This window comes from Trichomonas vaginalis, chromosome IV, assembly GCF_026262505.1.
Source record: "Trichomonas vaginalis G3 chromosome IV, whole genome shotgun sequence".
Classification (NCBI taxonomy): Eukaryota; Parabasalia; order Trichomonadida; family Trichomonadidae; genus Trichomonas; species Trichomonas vaginalis.
Window position 1 is genome coordinate 32664379 of NC_067206.1, and position 18656 is coordinate 32683034.

Here is an 18656-nt window from a genome sequence, read left to right on the forward strand (position 1 = left end):
CGAAAATGAAAAAATAATTTTGTATGTCAACATTTATTTTTATTATTCTATCCTAAAATATTATTTATATAGGTATAGATTTATTTTGCAGTAATTAATAAGCATTATAAGCACAGTAAATTAAAATTTAGGTTCGAAATTCAAAATTACCTCTCATTAATCTATGGATATGCAAAAGATTGATATGTTGGAGTTTTTTTGGATGTCTTCTGTCAGGATTAAAAATTGCTGGATAATCCCATCCTCAAAATTTTGACATTTCTATCAAACAAAAATCATTTATTTCATTTACAAGCCAAATGCTTTTAATTTCACAGAAGAAAAAATGTTGATGTTGTCAAAATAATGGTAAAAAAGGGGTTTGGCGTCCTAAGGCGTCCTAGTGTAAATTTCTCAAAATTGTGATATTTACATCACATTTTTGAGAGGTTTATGGGCGTCCTAAGGGAAAATTGAATAGCTAGGGCGTCCCGAATTTTCATTCTAAGATTTAAATATATTATATACTTAAGTATAATACAAGCAATATAAAAATTAAATTTTTATTATGTTAACTTATAAGAAATTTTTTTGAATTATCGTTGATTTATTGTAATCTTTCCAGGCTATACTTTTGAAATCAACTTTACCTGTCATACGCATTAATGTAGTAGATGTCCAGGTGTAGCTATTATATCCCAGCAACATTGGTATTTTATCATTGTAAGATATCAAAATGAAGCGTTTTTTCAGATATAATTTTTCGTAAATTTTTCAAAAATAAGATGGTAAAAAAGCCTCGACTTGCTCGAAAAATAACAATTTTTTTACTTGTAAAAATAACCCTTTTACAGCATGGGCAGCTATTCAATCACTATTTCTTTTTCTAAAAGTATATTTTTCAAAAAAATTAAGATCAAATTCGACAATTTCTTGATGAAAGCAAAAATATTACACATACTTCTAGATGCATGGGAGAAAATATGCAATTATTCAATCAATTCGCATGATTTGAAAAAAATCTAAATTTGATAAAAATGTAGAAATTTTTTATTTTTAACTTGAGATTCGATTTTTTTGATCCAATTTGTGAATTTTTTTTGATCGGAATTTCAATTAATTTGTTGATCAAAAATGACCTCACAATGTTTGATAATAAGTGAAGTTATCTTCATGGGTATTTAGAAATTCCAAGAGAAATTGCTTATTTCTCGCAGATGTAATATCTGAGAAAATCGAATTTAAATATTCATAGAAACCCAAATCATTCTCCGGTTCGAATAATTCATCTGTTGCTTTTTCTGTTTTTTCTATGAATTTTAATAATTTGATTAATAAATCTTCATCAGGAAGAATTATTGCTGCATTTGTGATAAAATTCCATATTGAGGTAATATGGCAATAATTACATTTATAAAATGTAATTTTATCCAAAATTTTTTGGCAAATTCGCATAATAGCATTAATATTTGAAGCTGAGATTAAACCTGTGATTACTTCTGTAACTTTTGGAAAATCATCGCAATTTAATATCTCTTTATATTGAATTGAGAAATAAAAAAAATCAAATGGATTCATTTCTTCAATTTCAAGGAGATTGTAAAAATTGATAGAAGTGTTATTGCAACAAATTGTATTTGCAGCAAAAAATATCATTTGCTCGATTCCATTTTTGGAATAAATTTGCTGGAACAATGTTAAATTAAAACAGTTGCTTAATTTTTCTTCATTGTTTTCATAAAAAAGTAACAAGTTTGCAACTGAAATTTCAAAATTTTGATAATTGCCAGTTATTTCAGTAAATATATATATTTGCTTTTCTTCATCTAAAAATGGCAAATATTGATTTGCAATATTAACTAAAGTTTGGGATAAATTGTTCCAGTTTGATTTTACAATTTGTGAGCACATTATGTAATATGTAAATTTATCCGCTTTGTAGGAATTTAAAATTGTTTGTTGTTCTGTTTCAGTTAAATTACTGAATTTTTCAAGATTAATATTGTGATAAAAAATAGAATCCTTGAAACATTCTGATATCTTTTCAATGTTTAAAAACAGATGCTAAAAAATGTAAAAGAACTTCATCAGTCACTGTGATTTTTTTGAAAAATTTATCCCAATTCAAGCATCCAATTGATCTTTCTGTCATTGTACTTATGCATTGATAAAGTTGATTTAATGAATCCGAAGAATAATCATTATGCTTGACTAGTTGAGTTAGTTGATACAGACTGTCGTCAGCCATTTTAAAAAAATGAATAAAATTGTATAGTAAATTATATTTGTGAAATTTGTGACGCTACATTCAATCTAAGACCAATATCTCAAAGAATTCCTCATTTAAGTATTACTTTTCATTGTTTTTTAAAAAATATCTTTGCTTATTTGTTCACTTTTTTGACATTTATTATATGCTTTTTATCATATTTCCGATGATATGAATATATATTCTATATAAGAATGACGCTACATTCAATCTAAGACCAATATCTCAAAGAATTCCTCATTTAAGTATTACTTTTCATTGTTTTTTAAAAAATATCTTTGCTTATTTGTTCACTTTTTTGACATTTATTATATGCTTTTTATCATATTTCCGATGATATGAATATATATTCTATATAAGAATGACGCTACATTCAATCTAAGACCAATATCTCAAAGAATTCCTCATTTAAGTATTACTTTTCATTTTTGATTCAATTTTCGAACGGTTTTCGTAAATTTTGCATCATTTCATTTTTTAATGGGAAAATCATCTATAATTAATCAAAAAAGAGCAAACTTTACAGACGAAAATAAAATATTTATCAGGGAACAATCTGATAAATACCAAAAATCAACATCGAGAGATGAAAAAACGAATATAATCAAACAAGTTCTTCAATATTTTAATATTAAATACGCCGAAAATGAATCTAAAGCTGTCAGAAGATATTTTAGTTATATTGCAGTTAAAAATATTCCCGCAGTTACTGGAAAATATCCTGATACAATTGTTCGCAAAGATATGCTTTATTCGCATGATCATACAAATATTATTAATTCAAATAATATTGAACGTTACTACCGTTGCATCGATCATTCTTGTCAAGCACGTTATTTAGTTAAAATTGAGAACAGTTCAGTTTCCGAAGATTTACAAAAGGAACATATACCCGAATGCAGACAATTTAAAAAGTTACAAAATGAAAAAAATGATCTTCATAAATCAATGACTCTGACAGAAATATACAATAAGGCAATGGCAAAATTTTCTGAAGACAACGGCACTTTTCAGCAGATTAAAAAATTTATGACAGAACTTGCTGTTGGTACTGATGAAAACCCATTAATTAAAGATTCATTGGTCAGGGAAGTTTATAATAAGTCCAGAAAATTTTCTGTTGGAGAAAAAATTACAGACGATGAAATTGCTAATTTTTGTTTAATAAATGGCGAGCAGTTTTTCATTGGCCATGATGTTCAAGCAAATTGTGAGACGATGTTTTTTGGTTTTGAGAAGGCAATTCAATTTGCAAAAGAAGCCACAGATTTATTTTGCGATGGAACTTTTAAAATTACACCAAAACATTTTCAAAAAGGACAGATGCTAACAATTATGATTTGTGAACCTTCAACAAATCAATATCTACCACTTTTATTTATATTCATGAAAAACCGCACATTTGAATCTTATAAGAAGGCATTTGAATATATTTTTACTGTCAAGGGTATTCAATTTTCAAAGCTAATTCAAATTCATTGTGATTTTGAAAAGGGAATGATAGAGGCACTTCAACAAATTTTCCCTAAAGTCCGTATAATTGGATGCCTATTTCATTTCAAACAAGCTTTACACAGGAAACTTGTAGCACTTTATACAAAAAATTTCAATACTTTACAAAATTCTTTATTTAAGCTATATTCTATTACTCCATTCATGTCTCATGAAGAATTTGTACTTACAATGCATATAATTAATCAAAATAAAGTTGATTCGATCAAAGATTATATTGATTATTTCAACAAAGTTTGGTTGCCGCACTACAATTTAATATCTCAATATAATAATGCAACTGCAATATTCACTAATGATTGCCTCGAGAGTATGCATTCAGAATTTTCTTCGTTAAAACATCCAAACATTTATGAAGCTATTAAGAAGATATCTCAAATCCAATTAGATAAATATAACGCCATCAAAAATAACCAGAAGATCGAGCGCCATATAAAAACCGTTATCACTGATAGCTACAAAAATTATATTCTTGACTGCTTTCAAAAAGAACTTGAGAAAACAATTTTTTCTATCAAACAATACAACGTAAGTGATCTTTCTTTGGCTCAGAACGAGATTTCTCCATATGGTTCCATAGAATCGAGTTCATTGTTCGAAAATATTCCAGTTCATGATGCAGATATACTCAAATCGATCGATCTAACAGATAAAGATACAATGATCACTAAGTTTATTAATGAAAAAAGAGAAAAAATTATGGCATTATTTAATGAAACATTAAATCATCCAGATTTTAATTCATCCACTCCAATTCAAACTAATTTTGAGCAAGCCGATACAAATCAAGGTTCAGATGCTCCAATTCGCTCCGAAAATTCAAATATTGCAGACTCTACAGATTTAGAACCAGAAAATCAAAACCATCCTTCTACAAATCAAATGTCTAGTAATCTAGAACATAAGCTGGACCTTCTTGATCATATTGAAAAACAATTATCGAAAATGCGCTCGTTATTGGGAATTCTTCCTACTACAAATGCTATTGTTGGGCCGTCAAAACAAGTTTCAGTTAATAGCAAGCAAAATTCTGAAAAAAATAAGAAAAAATCTTCCATAACAACAAAATCAAACAATAAAAAACAAAATTCATCCGACAATCCTCCTAAACGTAAAGCTCCTATTTCGGAAAGGATTCTCAGCGATAATAACTTATATTTTCAAGTTCATCGAAAGAGATCGAAAAGCAAACGTTCCACATCTACAGAGAAAAAGAATTGATATATGAAGTCTAATTCCTTTTATAACTACTATATTTTTATTCTTATGACTAAAAAATAATATATTATTTAACAATTTTCATTTTTTTTTTTAACAATTTCGTTTTATTTCCATTTATTGTTAAATGATTTTTAGCATACACCTTTCTTTGTTCATCTTCTAAATACAATTTATTTTTTCTTAGATATAATTCTATTCATTCAATTCGATCGTCATTTTTCAGTACATGATCGTAATTTTCAATTATTGATCGCGATTTTACTTCAGAATTTGTTCGCAATATTGCTTATCAAAATTATATCTCTATTCTCTCATTTCTGTTTAGTCAATATCATTACACTCCTATTGTCTAATAACATGCTATTAATTTTCTTAAAATTAAAAAAAAATATCAACTTTTAAAAACAGAAACTTAACATCCTTAGGTCAATGGATTTTGATGTGAGATACATTTAATCTGTTTTTCTTTTTTTTATTTTAAATAATTGAATATTTATAGTTGTTATGGGTCTTACATCATGTAAAACGAATTTTCTTAAAGTAAATTTACTTTTTCTTCAATCTTTCTTACATATTTATTTAAAAAAATTATCCAAAAAAAGATGTTTTAGAATGAAAAAAAAAATAGAAAAATCTTCATTTATAGTCTTTCTTGAATGTATACGTTTTGATTTTTTTCTTTTTAAAAAAATTCAATTTCTAGAAAAATCGAGAAAAAATCATTTTCTTCTATTTTTTAGGACGCCATACCCATTGAAATCTCCTCTCAGGACGCCATAAACTATTCAATTATGGTGTAAACTTCTCAAAAATTGAATAGTTTACATCAGGACGCCCACCCTTTTCAATAAAAGTGACATCATAATGTTTAATTTATATCATCAGGATGATCCTTATAAAGATGAACTTGAAGATATTGAAGAAGCATTACTAGGTTCACGCTTCAGTGACTTCGATGAGATGGAAGATTTTTACAGATCTAAGTATCCATCTTCGAAATGCAATAATTCGTGGTTTAAAGACTGCCTTTCATTTAACTGCGAGGAATGCAGACTTTCTTCAAACAGTTGTATATGCTATGATTGTTTTAGGCATTCAAATCACGAAGGACATCATGTTAAATGCCATATTAATCAAAGTGGCAACTGCGACTGTGGCGACACTAATTTTTGGAAGGAAGAATCATTCTGTACCAAGCATCACAAGCAAAGCGAGCATCCCGAAGCTCTTTTGACAGAACAAGAACAATCAGATTTCTTTATAGCATTTTCAACAGCTGCTTTGTTTCTTCAGGATGCCCCAAATAGTGGTGCACTCACCATCATCAGGTGGCTCAAAAGATTCACTACATTTGGAGATCCAGTTCTCAGATGCTTTTCCATGGCCATTTGTCCAGCATGCACCGTTGAGCTTCATTTAAGACTTCATTCAGATGCTCTCACCGCTCTTCTCGCGCTCGAATCCAGCATCGTTAACGAGATTTACTTCGATCGCACATTTTTACCATATTTATTATCCGAACTACCAAAAATTCTCAAAGCTCCCATCCGCGATGAGAATGAGAACATTGCAGGCTTCTTTTTCCACTGCTATTCCAGCGTTATTATCGACATTTTCTTACGAGATTCAAGTTGGATCTCTTCTGTTCGCGAAGCACTTTTCGCGCTTTACGATCTTTACAGCCGAGTAACTAACTGTCATTCCTACACTCAATCTGCCATTTCTTCCTTCATTTCCGAATATCAATCTTTTATCCAACGAATTGTCCAGAAACCAGAAGTTACAGACGAACAAAAGCGCATGCTTGGCGATGTCTACATCGATTACCTCGAACTTTTCCCTTACAGAGTTAATTTCAACCGAATTCCAACCGGAGACAAAGTAGATGATGACGAAGAAGACCCAACAATTGTCCATTTACTCACTCTTTGTTACATTGACTACTGCACGATCACTCTTGCTCCTTATCTTGACAAGGAAAGGATGTTAATTTCCTTGTACAAACTCCACAAGAAACAACCGATTTCGGATAATAATTGTCCGGCCAATCCTGAGAACACTGTTCATTTAATGCAAGTTCTTTGTGTGTCAACATACATTGCATTAGTTGATGCAAAAGAATTCAGACCAATCTTCGAAAACGCTGCCAAGAAATTGGATGTTTCTCTTGATGATTTTTGTTCTGTCATTGCAAGTTTGCCAATGAGAGCATTTGTCGGCCATTACTACTCTGAAAAGAATTTCTTCGCAAGAAATGCAACGATCATCAGCATCGCGTTCAGAGTATTACACAGCGACAATTGCATCAAAGACATATGGGTTCCGATGTTCGGAATGGTCCAAATTTGTGCTGGTATCATGTCTACTGAGAAATTCTTGGAATTAGTTGATTCTACATTTGCTGTTGAACGCGATGATGCTGATTACATTCATTTCCTTACAACGATTTCTTTGCAAAGACTTGGATTTGATTATTCCGACTTGAATTTCCTCAAAATCCTTACATTTATAATGATAAGGATTCGTCCAATACCTTTGCATTATGTTCTCAATAGATTATATATCAATACAAGTGTTGTTGACATAAACAAGGAAATAAGAGAAATTTGTAACAAATTCGAAAGTGATGATGTTTTTGTTCGTTTGAAAGATGAGAATTTCCTCCCCTATTATAATTCATTCTTCAATCTTCCTCTTTTAAGAGAAATGATACAAGTTTTTACAAGCAAAAACAAGGCTTCTTTATTCCCTTTAACTGTTGATTCTGATTATAATGATTTGAAGTTATTGAGATATATTTGTACAAAGAAATGGAATTATGCTGCAGAGAACTTGATGTTGAAGAATGATACAGATATGATTCATTTCTTGATGCCTGTTTTCGTGTTGAAACACCAGAAATCTGCGGAAATAATCAAAGACGAACCGAAAAAGGAGATTTTCGAAACAGATTTGAAAGAATTGTTTATGACAAAACAAGAAGGAAAGCTTTTCAAAATGATTTCTCAGTTGGGAATTCCTGGAGAAGAATTCTTGAGAAGAATAAATGTTGGAGAAATCAAAATGAACGAAGACACAATAAACGAGAAAAAGAAAATTGCTAGAGAAATGCGTCTTAAAGCAATTGCAGAAATGCAACGCCAACAATCTAGTTTCCTTGGAAATATTGACGATGAATCTTCTGATGATGAAAATATGGATGAAGACATTTGTCCAATTTGTCAACAACCAAATGATTTGAAATCACAAGATATTGTTGGTTTCCCTGTTTTGGCAACTTATGGACCAACAGAAACATATGGATTTAATTTCACTATTCCACAAATTCGATATTTCCCATGTAACCATCATTTGCACAGGAAATGTGTTCCAGCAATGTTGTTTGATTGTCCTTTGGATAGAGGACATTGCAATGCAATTTGTCCTTTGATTCCTGATGATGTTGATGAATGTAACATAACTAATTCTAATTTGGCAAATGCTTGTTTCGAATTCTTGGATAATATCCATGCGGATATAAGAAATGCTCTTGATGGAATCATCAATGAAATCGCTGTTTTGGAGTTCAGACATTTGATTAATCCAAATTGTTTCATGGGTTATAATTTCACGGGATTAAGAAACATTTGGAGAGTCATAAGATTGGTCATTAAATATGATCATTTATATTCCGATCCTCCTGAAGTTATTGAAACAGAATCAGGTCCAAGAGAACTCCCTGAATACTATTGTCATGAGATTTTCTACTCATTGGCATGCTTGGAAAACCAGGATTACAAGGACATCAAGAAATTCACTCTTGAATTACTCAAAAGCCATAATGAAATGAATCCTGTTGTATTGAGAAGACTCGCGATTTTCTATCAGTTCATTTTGAAGATCGAATTGGTAAAACAAAATGAAATGAAAGATGTCGATTGGGATGAAGTTCTTGATATAAATAACCTTCTCGACTTCTTCGAAATCAAAGATGAAAATGATAGAAAACAATTCTTGAACTACAAGGATTCAACAAACAGAGTTTCCCTCAAAATTCGGCTTCCGAAAACAATTATTGATTTCATGGAACCTCCTTTCGAAATCAACATCGCAAATAAGATACAGACATACTTAGTTTTGGATGGAAATAATGCAGGAGAAATAGTCAGTGCTAATCAACTCAGCAGGTTGTTAATGAATCCTTTCAATCTTCTCATTGATGTTTCCGCAGACAGATTAAGTAGTGTGTTGGTTTTTGGTCACAAATCTTATTATGCTCTTCCTTCGCCTTACATCAATGATTACGGTGATGAAGACATCGGAATGACACAGGGGTTCATCCTCAAATTAGACCAACAGAGATTCGAGAAACTTCTCGATATCTGGTTTAGCGCAAAGTACGCGCGTATAATCTACCTCGATGGATTATAAGTTTATTTTTTATTATTTTTTTATATATTAAAATGTGAACTTTTTTATTATTTGTTAATATTTTTATATTAAAGGTGGTACTTACCACATATTCCATAATATCAAAATATCTTTATTGTAATAGCAAAAAGGTATAACATTAATGTAAAAGTCATTTTACCTGAACAAAATTATTACCTTGAAGAGTGTCAAAAAAATTGAGAGAATGTCAGAAAGTGGTAAGTCCAAACTTAAATTGGCATCAATCTACAAATTAATTGGTATTCGTAAGTTATTAAATCTACTAACATATTAGATTGATGCAGCATGCAATTTTGAAATATTTGAATTAACATGTACTTCGATACATTTGTTTACATTCCTGTCAAAGCCAAAGTAATTCATCATAAAAATAGTATGAAAAATTTTGTAATAATGGAGAACGAAAAGAACTTTAGAACCTCATAAATAAAATTCCATATTCACGTCCAATAATTATGTAAAAATTGGAACAATAGATTTAATTTTGTCATTTCTTATGAAAATTTTCTTTAATAGTGGTAATGCGAGCTAAGTAGAATACAAGTGATTGGGAATAATTTGAAGTAGCTGTCAAATGGGCGAAAGTAGTATATAATGCGGGTTTTGTGACTTTTTTTGTAAACGTAAGAATTCATACAATATCGAGTGATTTTGTATCATTTTTTTTAACATATGAAGTAAAAAATGTATGATTCTTACGGTTTTTATTCTTACGTTTTTGAATAAATCAAGATTTAAAAAATTTTCAAAATTGTAAGACATTTACACTAAACCCATACATAATGAAATAAAAAAAATAAAAAAATAAAAAAAATAAACTTTAAAAATTCATGTCTTACATTTTTGAATAATTTATTTTTTAATTTGTATGAAAATGAGTGTCAAAACTAACAACGTTAAAAAATTGGGATTCACAAATGAGGAAATAAAGGATATATTAGAGGAAGCGGGTTATGAGGTTAGTAAATATTATTTAAGAAATTGTCAAAAATTCGCGGAGTTTTTAAATGAGTTTGATTATGATAGAAAAATGAATAAAGATGATGTTATAAATTTCTTATATCCCACATCTGAAGAAGAAAAACCTAAAGAACCTGATGTTTTCCCTGAATATTATGAAGAACGGATTAAAGATGATGAATATGATGAAATTGAAAGACTGGAAAAAATAAGAGATGAAATAGATGAAAAAATTAAGGAATTAAGAGAAGTTGAAAAATATAATGAAAATGAAGTAGAGGGTTTAATGAATATCCCAGCTTCAGAATCAGCAGTTCAAAAATCTCATGAAGAAAGATATAAAAATTATGTCTCAGAATCAACACAAAATTTATTAGATGGTGAAATAGACGAAACACTTTCACAAGAAGGTACTAAATTTATTCATAAACATAAGTTACAATTTATTGACGATGGAGATTATCCATGTATATTACTTTCACCTCCTCTTGATTCTGAAAAATTCAAAAAAGCACTGAAAAATGTAACATATGCAACAAATACGATTAAGAAAGAAGACCATGATATTTACACAAATTATTATTTAAATAAATGCACAGGTGTTGATAAAGTTTTTGATTTGTTAGATAAAATATCAAAAGAAACAATTGGTACATATAAAATTTTATGCGATTGTGGTTTCATTATTGAAGATACCAATAATGTTTCATATGAAAGAACAGCACCGAAGGAAGATGAAGTTGAAAGGTCTATACCATTCATTATTAAGAACATAAAAGATATGAAAACGTATAAGCATTATATTTATTCATTTATTTCAGAAAAAATGGAAGCAACCCATAAAACATCATCTCATCATTTTATAGCTATTCATACATTCCTTTTCAAAGTTGTGAAATTAAATAAGACAGGAATTAGATTTAATGTATCAGGGTACGCATTCTTGAGTAAATTAAAATGTATTCGTCACGTCGCGGATGATAAAAATTTATGTGTTCTTAATTCATTTTATGGACTTTAGCCCTGGACTTTAAAAAAAATAAACTTTATTTTTATTTATTTTTTTAATTTTTATTCTTACATAAATGAACAAAAACGGAACAGCTAAAATGAATGATAATCAAATTAGAGCAGAAGGTAGAAGGTTATTTAAACGCTTCTATAACATTCCTGATGGTGTTAATCCTAAAACTCGTAGAAGCTATTTAAATGAAGCAATAGATGCATATGAAGGGTTTGACATTTCATCAGAAAGTGAGAGGTTAGCAAGAATGTTAAACGTTAATATTGATTTTTATTATTGTGACCCTCAACCAGAAGACGTAGACATTAACAAGGTAGACTTTCCATTAGTGGAATCAATAATGATAGATCCAGAATTTGAAACAGTAAATATTTTATTAACACAGAGTCCATGTGGAAAACTTCACGCTGACAGAATAACAGACGTTGAAGCACTCACCGGCTATAAAGTTTGTCCATATTGCAAAGAAGAAGTTTATTCTATCCGTGATGATCCAGAAAGGAAAAACCAAAGAAGATTTTTAAAACATTGTGAGAAATGTAAAGAAAATAATGGAAGATTAATTCAAGACGTTCAATTGCAAAACACACAACAACCATATGCACCACATATCACGAAACAGAAGATATATCAATGGCTATTAGCACATAATTTGCAGGAATATTATAAACAACAAGATATTATATTACTTTTGACTTCGAAACATTAGAGACTAAAGAAGAACTTCAACTTTCTGAATGTGCAACTTTGAACGCTTACTTAAAACCATTTATGGTATCATCAACTGTCAAAATAAAGCCGCAAAGCGGCGAGGTCGTAGACCGTGATAAAACATTTACGAGGAATTTTTGCTTAACTTCGAGTGATTCTTTTATTTCTGATTGGATTGAGTTTTTATTTTCAACCTGTTCATTAGTTGCTAAATCAAATATTGAACAATATGAAGAATTAATGAAGCCGCAAACGGACCAAACGGCGGGACTTTGTCTCATACATTAAATGAGAAACAAAAGGAAGCAATGAAAGAGCTTTTAGATGAAGAATTTAATAAAGTGAATATCATAGGTTTTAATTCGGGAAAGTTTGATTTAAATTTAATTCTTCGTGATTTAAACACTGCAAAATGGAAAATAAAATCAATGCTGGGTTCATCTTCTCAATTTAAGCAAATCATTGTAAAGAAAACAAACTGTCCATATGAATTAAGATTTATTGACATCAGAAATTATATAGCGGGTGGAACATTAGACCAATTCACTCAAGATTTCGGAAACAATAAATCACGTGTTAAATCCTTTTTCCCTTATCAATTCATCACGTGGGAAAATTACGAAGATGAATTATATAAAAAGGAACCATTCACGAAAGATTCATTTTATTCAGCATTAACTCAAGAAACTATATCCGATTCAGATTATCAAATATATCTCAATGATGCTAAAAATTTTGAGAATAGATTAGAATATTTTATTCATTATTGCAATAAAGACGTTGAAATTATGATTAACCCAATTGATAAAATTATTGAAGAAACATTTGTTTATAAAATTGACATGCTTCATAATCTTTCTTTATCATCGAATGCATCAATGATTCGTTACGCGTTAGCATATAAGAACTTCAATCCTAACGAAACATATCCAGAAGAAGAAAATGTGGAATCAAGTTTTGAATTAACGAAAAAGTATTGGAAATATAAAATTGAATCATATAAGAAACAAGATGAAAAAGCAGAAAGGGATACTAAAAACAATGTTTCAATGAATGACTATCAATACTATCACGATTTAATCCTTTCATCTAAATGCAAAATGTGTGGTAAAGCGTTTACATATGCTAATAAACCAACATTGGATAGAATCGATAATGAAAAACCACATACCAAAGAAAATTGTCAGTTAATGTGTTGTTATTGCAATGTCGTAAAATCAAATAAAGATGAAGATGTTCAACGTTTAAGAATCAATTTAAGAAATTATGCATTAAAAAATAATTTACCAATGACTTTAGATTCAGTTGAAGCTTATCACATTCTCCGTAATGGAATTACTGGTGGTCTATCAAATGTTCAACATCGTGTTAATCTTAAAGGAATCACGCACATTAATAAACTTTCATATAATCCAGAAACTAAAACTGTATCAAATGAGGACACCACCAACATTATGACTCATTTTGTTGGTGTTGATTTTAATTCATTATATCCTTCATCATTTTCATCTAATCCTCATGATTTCATTCAATATACTGACCATAAAATGTATATGCCGGGAAGATTGAATGGTGTTATCATTTGTGATACAGCAACAAAGAAAGCAAAAGCACTGGGAATAATTAGAAAGAAAAATACTTTATTCGTGGCTGAAGTAAAGGGTCACATTGATGAAAAATACATTAATGATTACATAAACTTTTTACCAATAATAAGAAACTTAGATATTATCACAGATGAAAAAACAATTGGCAGTTTTATGTATAATTACATGAAATCAAACAATCTACCAGTTGACCAGAAACAGAGGAAATTAACTCAGTTAGCATCAACACACAACCAATATCAACCATTTTCTTCTTATTATCTTTGGTATCTAATAGACAGATTTCATTTTATCATTGATGATATTCAATCAATTTTAACATTTACGAAAAACACTTGCTTTAATGAATTTGCGAACGAATTTATGAACGAAAGACAAAAGGCTGAATTAGAAGGAAATAAAGGAAAAAGTTTATTTTGCAAGATTTCACTTAATGGATCATATGGTTACGATGCAATGAATACACAAAATTACGCAAAGACTAAAATAATGAATGCACAGAAGGCACGCGTTGCATGTATGTCAAATAAGTTTAAAAACATAAGAGAAATAGGTGAAGATACGTATCAAGTGATGCTTAAAGATAGATTTTATAGATGTGATACATGTTTACAAGAGGCATTCTTCACTTTAGATAACGCAAAATACTGGTATTTGGTTTTCATTTATGATTTTATGTATAAATGCATGAATGTTAATCGTTTTCATTTCATTGAAGGTGATACTGATTCATCTTATTGGGCAATCGCTGGCGACCCAAATCTTCCTAACACTCAAGCATTTCAAGCAATTGTTACTGATAAACAATTTTATGATAAAAACATTTACAAATTCGCACCTTTTGATTTCTTTTGTTTTAATGAGAAATTTAAACCTAAATTAAAGAATAAAGCTGAAGAAAAAGCACATGAGAAGAAGTTATTGGGTTTAGCAATTGAGAAACAAGGTGATAACATGGTTGCTTTATGCCCCAAGTGTTATACATCATTCAACGGTTCAATTGATGGAAGTGATTTTAAAAAGATTGCACAAAAAATGAAAGGAGTTAGTTTACGACAAAATAAACAATTAACACCTAAAAATTATTTGGATATAATAAATGATAAATTGATATTTGATGGTCAGAATATTAATTTACAACTTAAAAACGGGTCAATGACTCGCTTAACAATTGGTAAGACTGCATTAACAGGAGCACACACTAAGGCTGTATGTTGTGAAAATGGATGTTGTATGCCATTTATTTAATAAAATACCACAGAAGAGACAAAAGGAACCGTTAATGATGTTTTTGATACTATGATTCAAAGAGGTGGGCACCCTTAAAACATTTATTTTATTTTTATATAAATGGATAACGCAGATTTAGAAAATTTAATTGATGATTTAGTACTTAATCAAAAAATTCTTAGTTATTATGAATTAAAATCATATCTCCAAAAATATAATAATATAACGGGTGATGATATGGGATATTATTATCCATATTATAAAAATGAAATTTTGAAATATCATGATAGAATAATTTCTAAAATTAAAGACAAAATTAAAAATAATGAATATTCAAAGGGAAAAACTAAATCACAACTGAAACAATTGAAAGATTTTAAAAATAAAGTATTAACAGAAGAAGATATTGATGAATTATATAAATTATATAATCCTGAGCCGCAAAAGCAAAAGAAGCAAAAACAAAAGGTGCAAAACGCCCAGGTCCTTCAGACCATAAATGATGCACAAGCTTTAATTTATGATTCATTAGTTAAACCATATTCAGCCCGACTTTTAAATGAAGATCAACTTTTGGAATTCATCCTTCAACATAAACTCGAAGCGGGAAAGTATATTAAACCTTTATATACAGCATATTTAAAACAAATGAATAGAATACATCCAGAATTAATGAAGGAAGGAAGGAATTCCAAAACTTCATCATCCAAAATCAAAGCAGATAAAATTAAACCACTTGCAACACCAAAACCTCTAACGACAGTACCTGCAACACCAAAACCACCTCCTCCTTCAGTTAATCTTTCATCATTCACTTTATTATATCCATTTCAAACATTAAAGAAACAAAAAGATTTTAAAAAGGATTTCAAGATATTAAATAAACCAATTGACCCAAAAATTCAACCGTTAAAGGAAAAATTTAGTCGCCCTTCATTTGCACCATATCCATATTCATATGAAATCGATCATTTAGAATATTCAAAAGGAAACGTTACTTATTTATTTACCATTAACATTAACACCAGATATTTATATTGCATTCCAGTGAAAGGGAAAACAGAACAGGAAACAAGAAGAGCTATTCAATACTTACTAGATCATGAAAGAGTAGATAATATCAGGGGTGATGGTGATAAAGGATTTCAGGCAGCTATGACTCATTATTTCCCACAAATTAATTTTTACTTTTCATCCTCTCCATATACGTTTCATAATAAAATAGTTGATGCGGTAATGAGAACTCTTAGAGATGCGTTAGGGGTTAACGGTCAGATATACTGGGATGGAAATCATGACTCCATCATACAACAGTTAGTATATTATTACAATAATACATGGCATAGAACAATAAACATGAAACCAGTGGAAATGAAAAATGATATTTCAAAAGAATGGGAATATATTAGAAAGCAAATGGAAAGGTTGAATGATGTTAAACGTGAACAAATTAATTCGGGGCTCATGAATTTTAAAAAGGGGATAAAGTTTTGATTCATCTCGATTATGGAAAAACTGATAAATCAATGACAAAAAGAAGACGAAGATTTGACACAATAGCTGAATTTGTTAGATATATTAACGGCAATGCATTAGTTGAGGTTAACAATAAATTAATAGAAATTCCGATTTATTTTATTACTCCATTATATTTAAATAATATTTAATTTTTTTTATTTCGTAAGAAATGAGTGACAACGAAGCATCCAAGAGTCCAGACAATGAATATAAAAAGAAACTAAACAGAATTAAATCAAAAATATGCTATTACAAAAAGAAGCCACAATGCGGTGAGGTTGAAAACGATAAAGAGAGGAAAGAAATAATCGAAAAATTAGAAACTTACCGTTCAATCCTTAAACTGAGTGAAGCAAAAATAAAAGAATTTAATAGAATAAATAAATTGATTGGAAGAGATGAATTTAATAAAGATGAATTTTTAAACTCAATCCAAATTTAATTTTTATTCCTCTTCGACAACATCTCTCTTTCCATCATTACTGCATAACCACATTTTCTCAGTTTTAGTGGTTTGTTATTTTTAACATGTTCTTGCATCATTTTTATCATTTCCTCCCTTGTTATGATTCGTGGTAAATTTTGAGCTTGTGGGGTATTCATTTATGATAAAAATAAAAATTTAAATTATGCCGTTTGCTCTTTTGGAGCTCCTAAAGTTTGTGAAACAAACATTGAGCGTTCATTGAACTCTATACCATGCGAATACAGTCATAAATGGTGGCATGTAATCTTTACTTTGTCCCGTTGTTTGTGTATATCCTGAAACGCGATGTGTATGGTTTCCTTCTCCCTGAGTGTCACTCCAGTAACAATTTATGGCAAACTTAACGTTGTCTTTAACATCATATCCTTTACCTTTTGTCATTCCTGACCAATCCCAATATCTATGCTTATGCCAACCCGCTTGAGATGTACTTAAATCTATGTAGTGACTGTGTGCAGGTAAATTTTCACCTGTAATCGTTTTACTTCCCCCTGTTTCCTTTGAAGAGTTTGCACAATACAAAAACCTGTCGACTATTTGTTCCCATGCACCAACACCAAACATTGCTTGAGGACCTCTCACATCCATAGATGTATAAATAGAACCTACTGGGTTCATTAAATCAAACATATGAGATAATATAGGATTGTCTCTTTTGAACTTAAAATATAGTGTAACTATTTCGGGTTTCTTCTGGTTTGTGTCAGAATATTTTTTATAATATAATCTTATGTTTTCAGGGTATGTAAAATCTTGACTATAATATTTATTTTTGTCATCTATATAATAATATACTATTCTCGTTTTTTCTATTGCATTATATCTTTTATATCTATAATAATCTAAATATAATGTTTGCTTTTGTTCATCTACATGCGGCGTTCTGACATCATCTCCAGAGTCGAAATAATACGGTGCTGGAGCTACGTTAGACAATGTCATATCCGTCATTTCATAAACTCTTAAATATTTCTTTTGTTCGTCTCCATATAAGTTTAAGTAACAGTTGTTGTCTAATGGAACTTTAACTTGTGTGTCATCATTCTTTTTATAACTTACATACATTTCATTGTTATTTTTCGGAATGAGTTTACACCGCATACCATTTTTTAAGGAATGTACCAATTGCCCTCTAAAATATTTATTTTCTTCATAGACGGAAAAGTCACCAGCAATAGTTTCAATATTTTTAGTTGTTCCTATCAAACTTTGGTATATTTCATTCACATATTCTTTATTTGCTTTCTTCTCTAACTCATCGTTAACATAAGTTTTATCTGCTTTAAGGTCTAAACATTCTGAAACCCATCCTGTATCAGCTTTAGTTTTTAAAATCTTCGATGTCCGTTCATGGTACCATTCAACCCTTTCGATAATTTCATTATCTTTTTCATTAACATATTCCTTATCTGCTTTCTTCATTAATGCACTAGCCACAAGTCCCTTATCTACCTTCTTCATTAACTCACTATCCACATATTCCTTATCTGCCTTCTTCATTATGTCATTTAGGAAACCTTCTATGAATTCCTCATTTAAATTAAATCTTCCAATCTTCAAAACTTTAGGAAATGCATTTAATGCGTAATATCTTTGTTCTTCTGGTGGAATTGATGTTATATCATCCGTTATTCCTTTAATTTTTGAATTCATAAATAAAATTTCTTTTATATTTGATATCACTGCACCACCCTTGCAAACGAATTC

The 18656-nt window shown here is 29.7% G+C and overlaps 7 protein-coding genes across 7 annotated transcripts, besides 5 other annotated features; 6 read left to right on the plus strand and 1 right to left on the minus strand.

Annotated features, from left to right (window-relative positions):
- The first annotated feature begins 347 nt into the window (after window positions 1-347).
- Window positions 348-5817: a mobile genetic element.
- On the plus strand, window positions 4460-4981 carry TVAGG3_0210060 (MULE transposase domain-containing protein; the record flags this gene model as incomplete). Its single annotated transcript, XM_001305149.2, has 1 exon — window positions 4460-4981. One exon carries the CDS (start codon window positions 4460-4462, stop codon window positions 4979-4981), a length of 522 nt encoding a protein of 173 aa, XP_001305150.2.
- Window positions 5721-5817: a terminal%2Cinverted (terminal inverted repeat of MuDR-1/Phantom-1 transposon ID:TVAGG3_0210050).
- A 28-nt stretch (window positions 5818-5845) lies between these two features.
- TVAGG3_0210070 (E3 ubiquitin-protein ligase family) lies at window positions 5846-9428 on the plus strand (the record flags this gene model as incomplete). Its single annotated transcript, XM_001305148.1, has 1 exon — window positions 5846-9391. One exon carries the CDS (start codon window positions 5846-5848, stop codon window positions 9389-9391), a length of 3546 nt encoding a protein of 1181 aa, XP_001305149.1.
- Window positions 9429-9589: 161 nt separating this feature from the next.
- Window positions 9590-9614: a mobile genetic element.
- Window positions 9590-9614: a terminal%2Cinverted (terminal inverted repeat of tvBac_53II transposon ID:TVAGG3_0210080).
- A 607-nt stretch (window positions 9615-10221) lies between these two features.
- Window positions 10222-18656: part of a mobile genetic element that runs on past the window's edge.
- On the plus strand, window positions 10443-11393 carry TVAGG3_0210100 (uncharacterized protein; the record flags this gene model as incomplete). Its single annotated transcript, XM_051226616.1, has 1 exon — window positions 10443-11393. One exon carries the CDS (start codon window positions 10443-10445, stop codon window positions 11391-11393), a length of 951 nt encoding a protein of 316 aa, XP_051111602.1.
- TVAGG3_0210110 (uncharacterized protein) lies at window positions 11458-11920 on the plus strand (the record flags this gene model as incomplete). Its single annotated transcript, XM_051226617.1, has 1 exon — window positions 11458-11920. A coding segment is annotated over one exon (463 nt), but the record flags the coding sequence as incomplete, so codon positions are not given.
- Window positions 13562-14962, plus strand: TVAGG3_0210120 (DNA/RNA polymerases family; the record flags this gene model as incomplete). Its single annotated transcript, XM_051226618.1, has 1 exon — window positions 13562-14962. The coding sequence occupies one exon, from the start codon at window positions 13562-13564 to the stop codon at window positions 14960-14962; it is 1401 nt and encodes a 466-aa protein (XP_051111604.1).
- On the plus strand, window positions 16632-16898 carry TVAGG3_0210130 (uncharacterized protein; the record flags this gene model as incomplete). The annotated part of the gene is made up of 1 exon (XM_051226619.1): window positions 16632-16898. A coding segment is annotated over one exon (267 nt), but the record flags the coding sequence as incomplete, so codon positions are not given.
- Window positions 17223-18014, minus strand: TVAGG3_0210140 (phage tail repeat-like family; the record flags this gene model as incomplete). The annotated part of the gene is made up of 1 exon (XM_051226620.1): window positions 17223-18014. A coding segment is annotated over one exon (792 nt), but the record flags the coding sequence as incomplete, so codon positions are not given.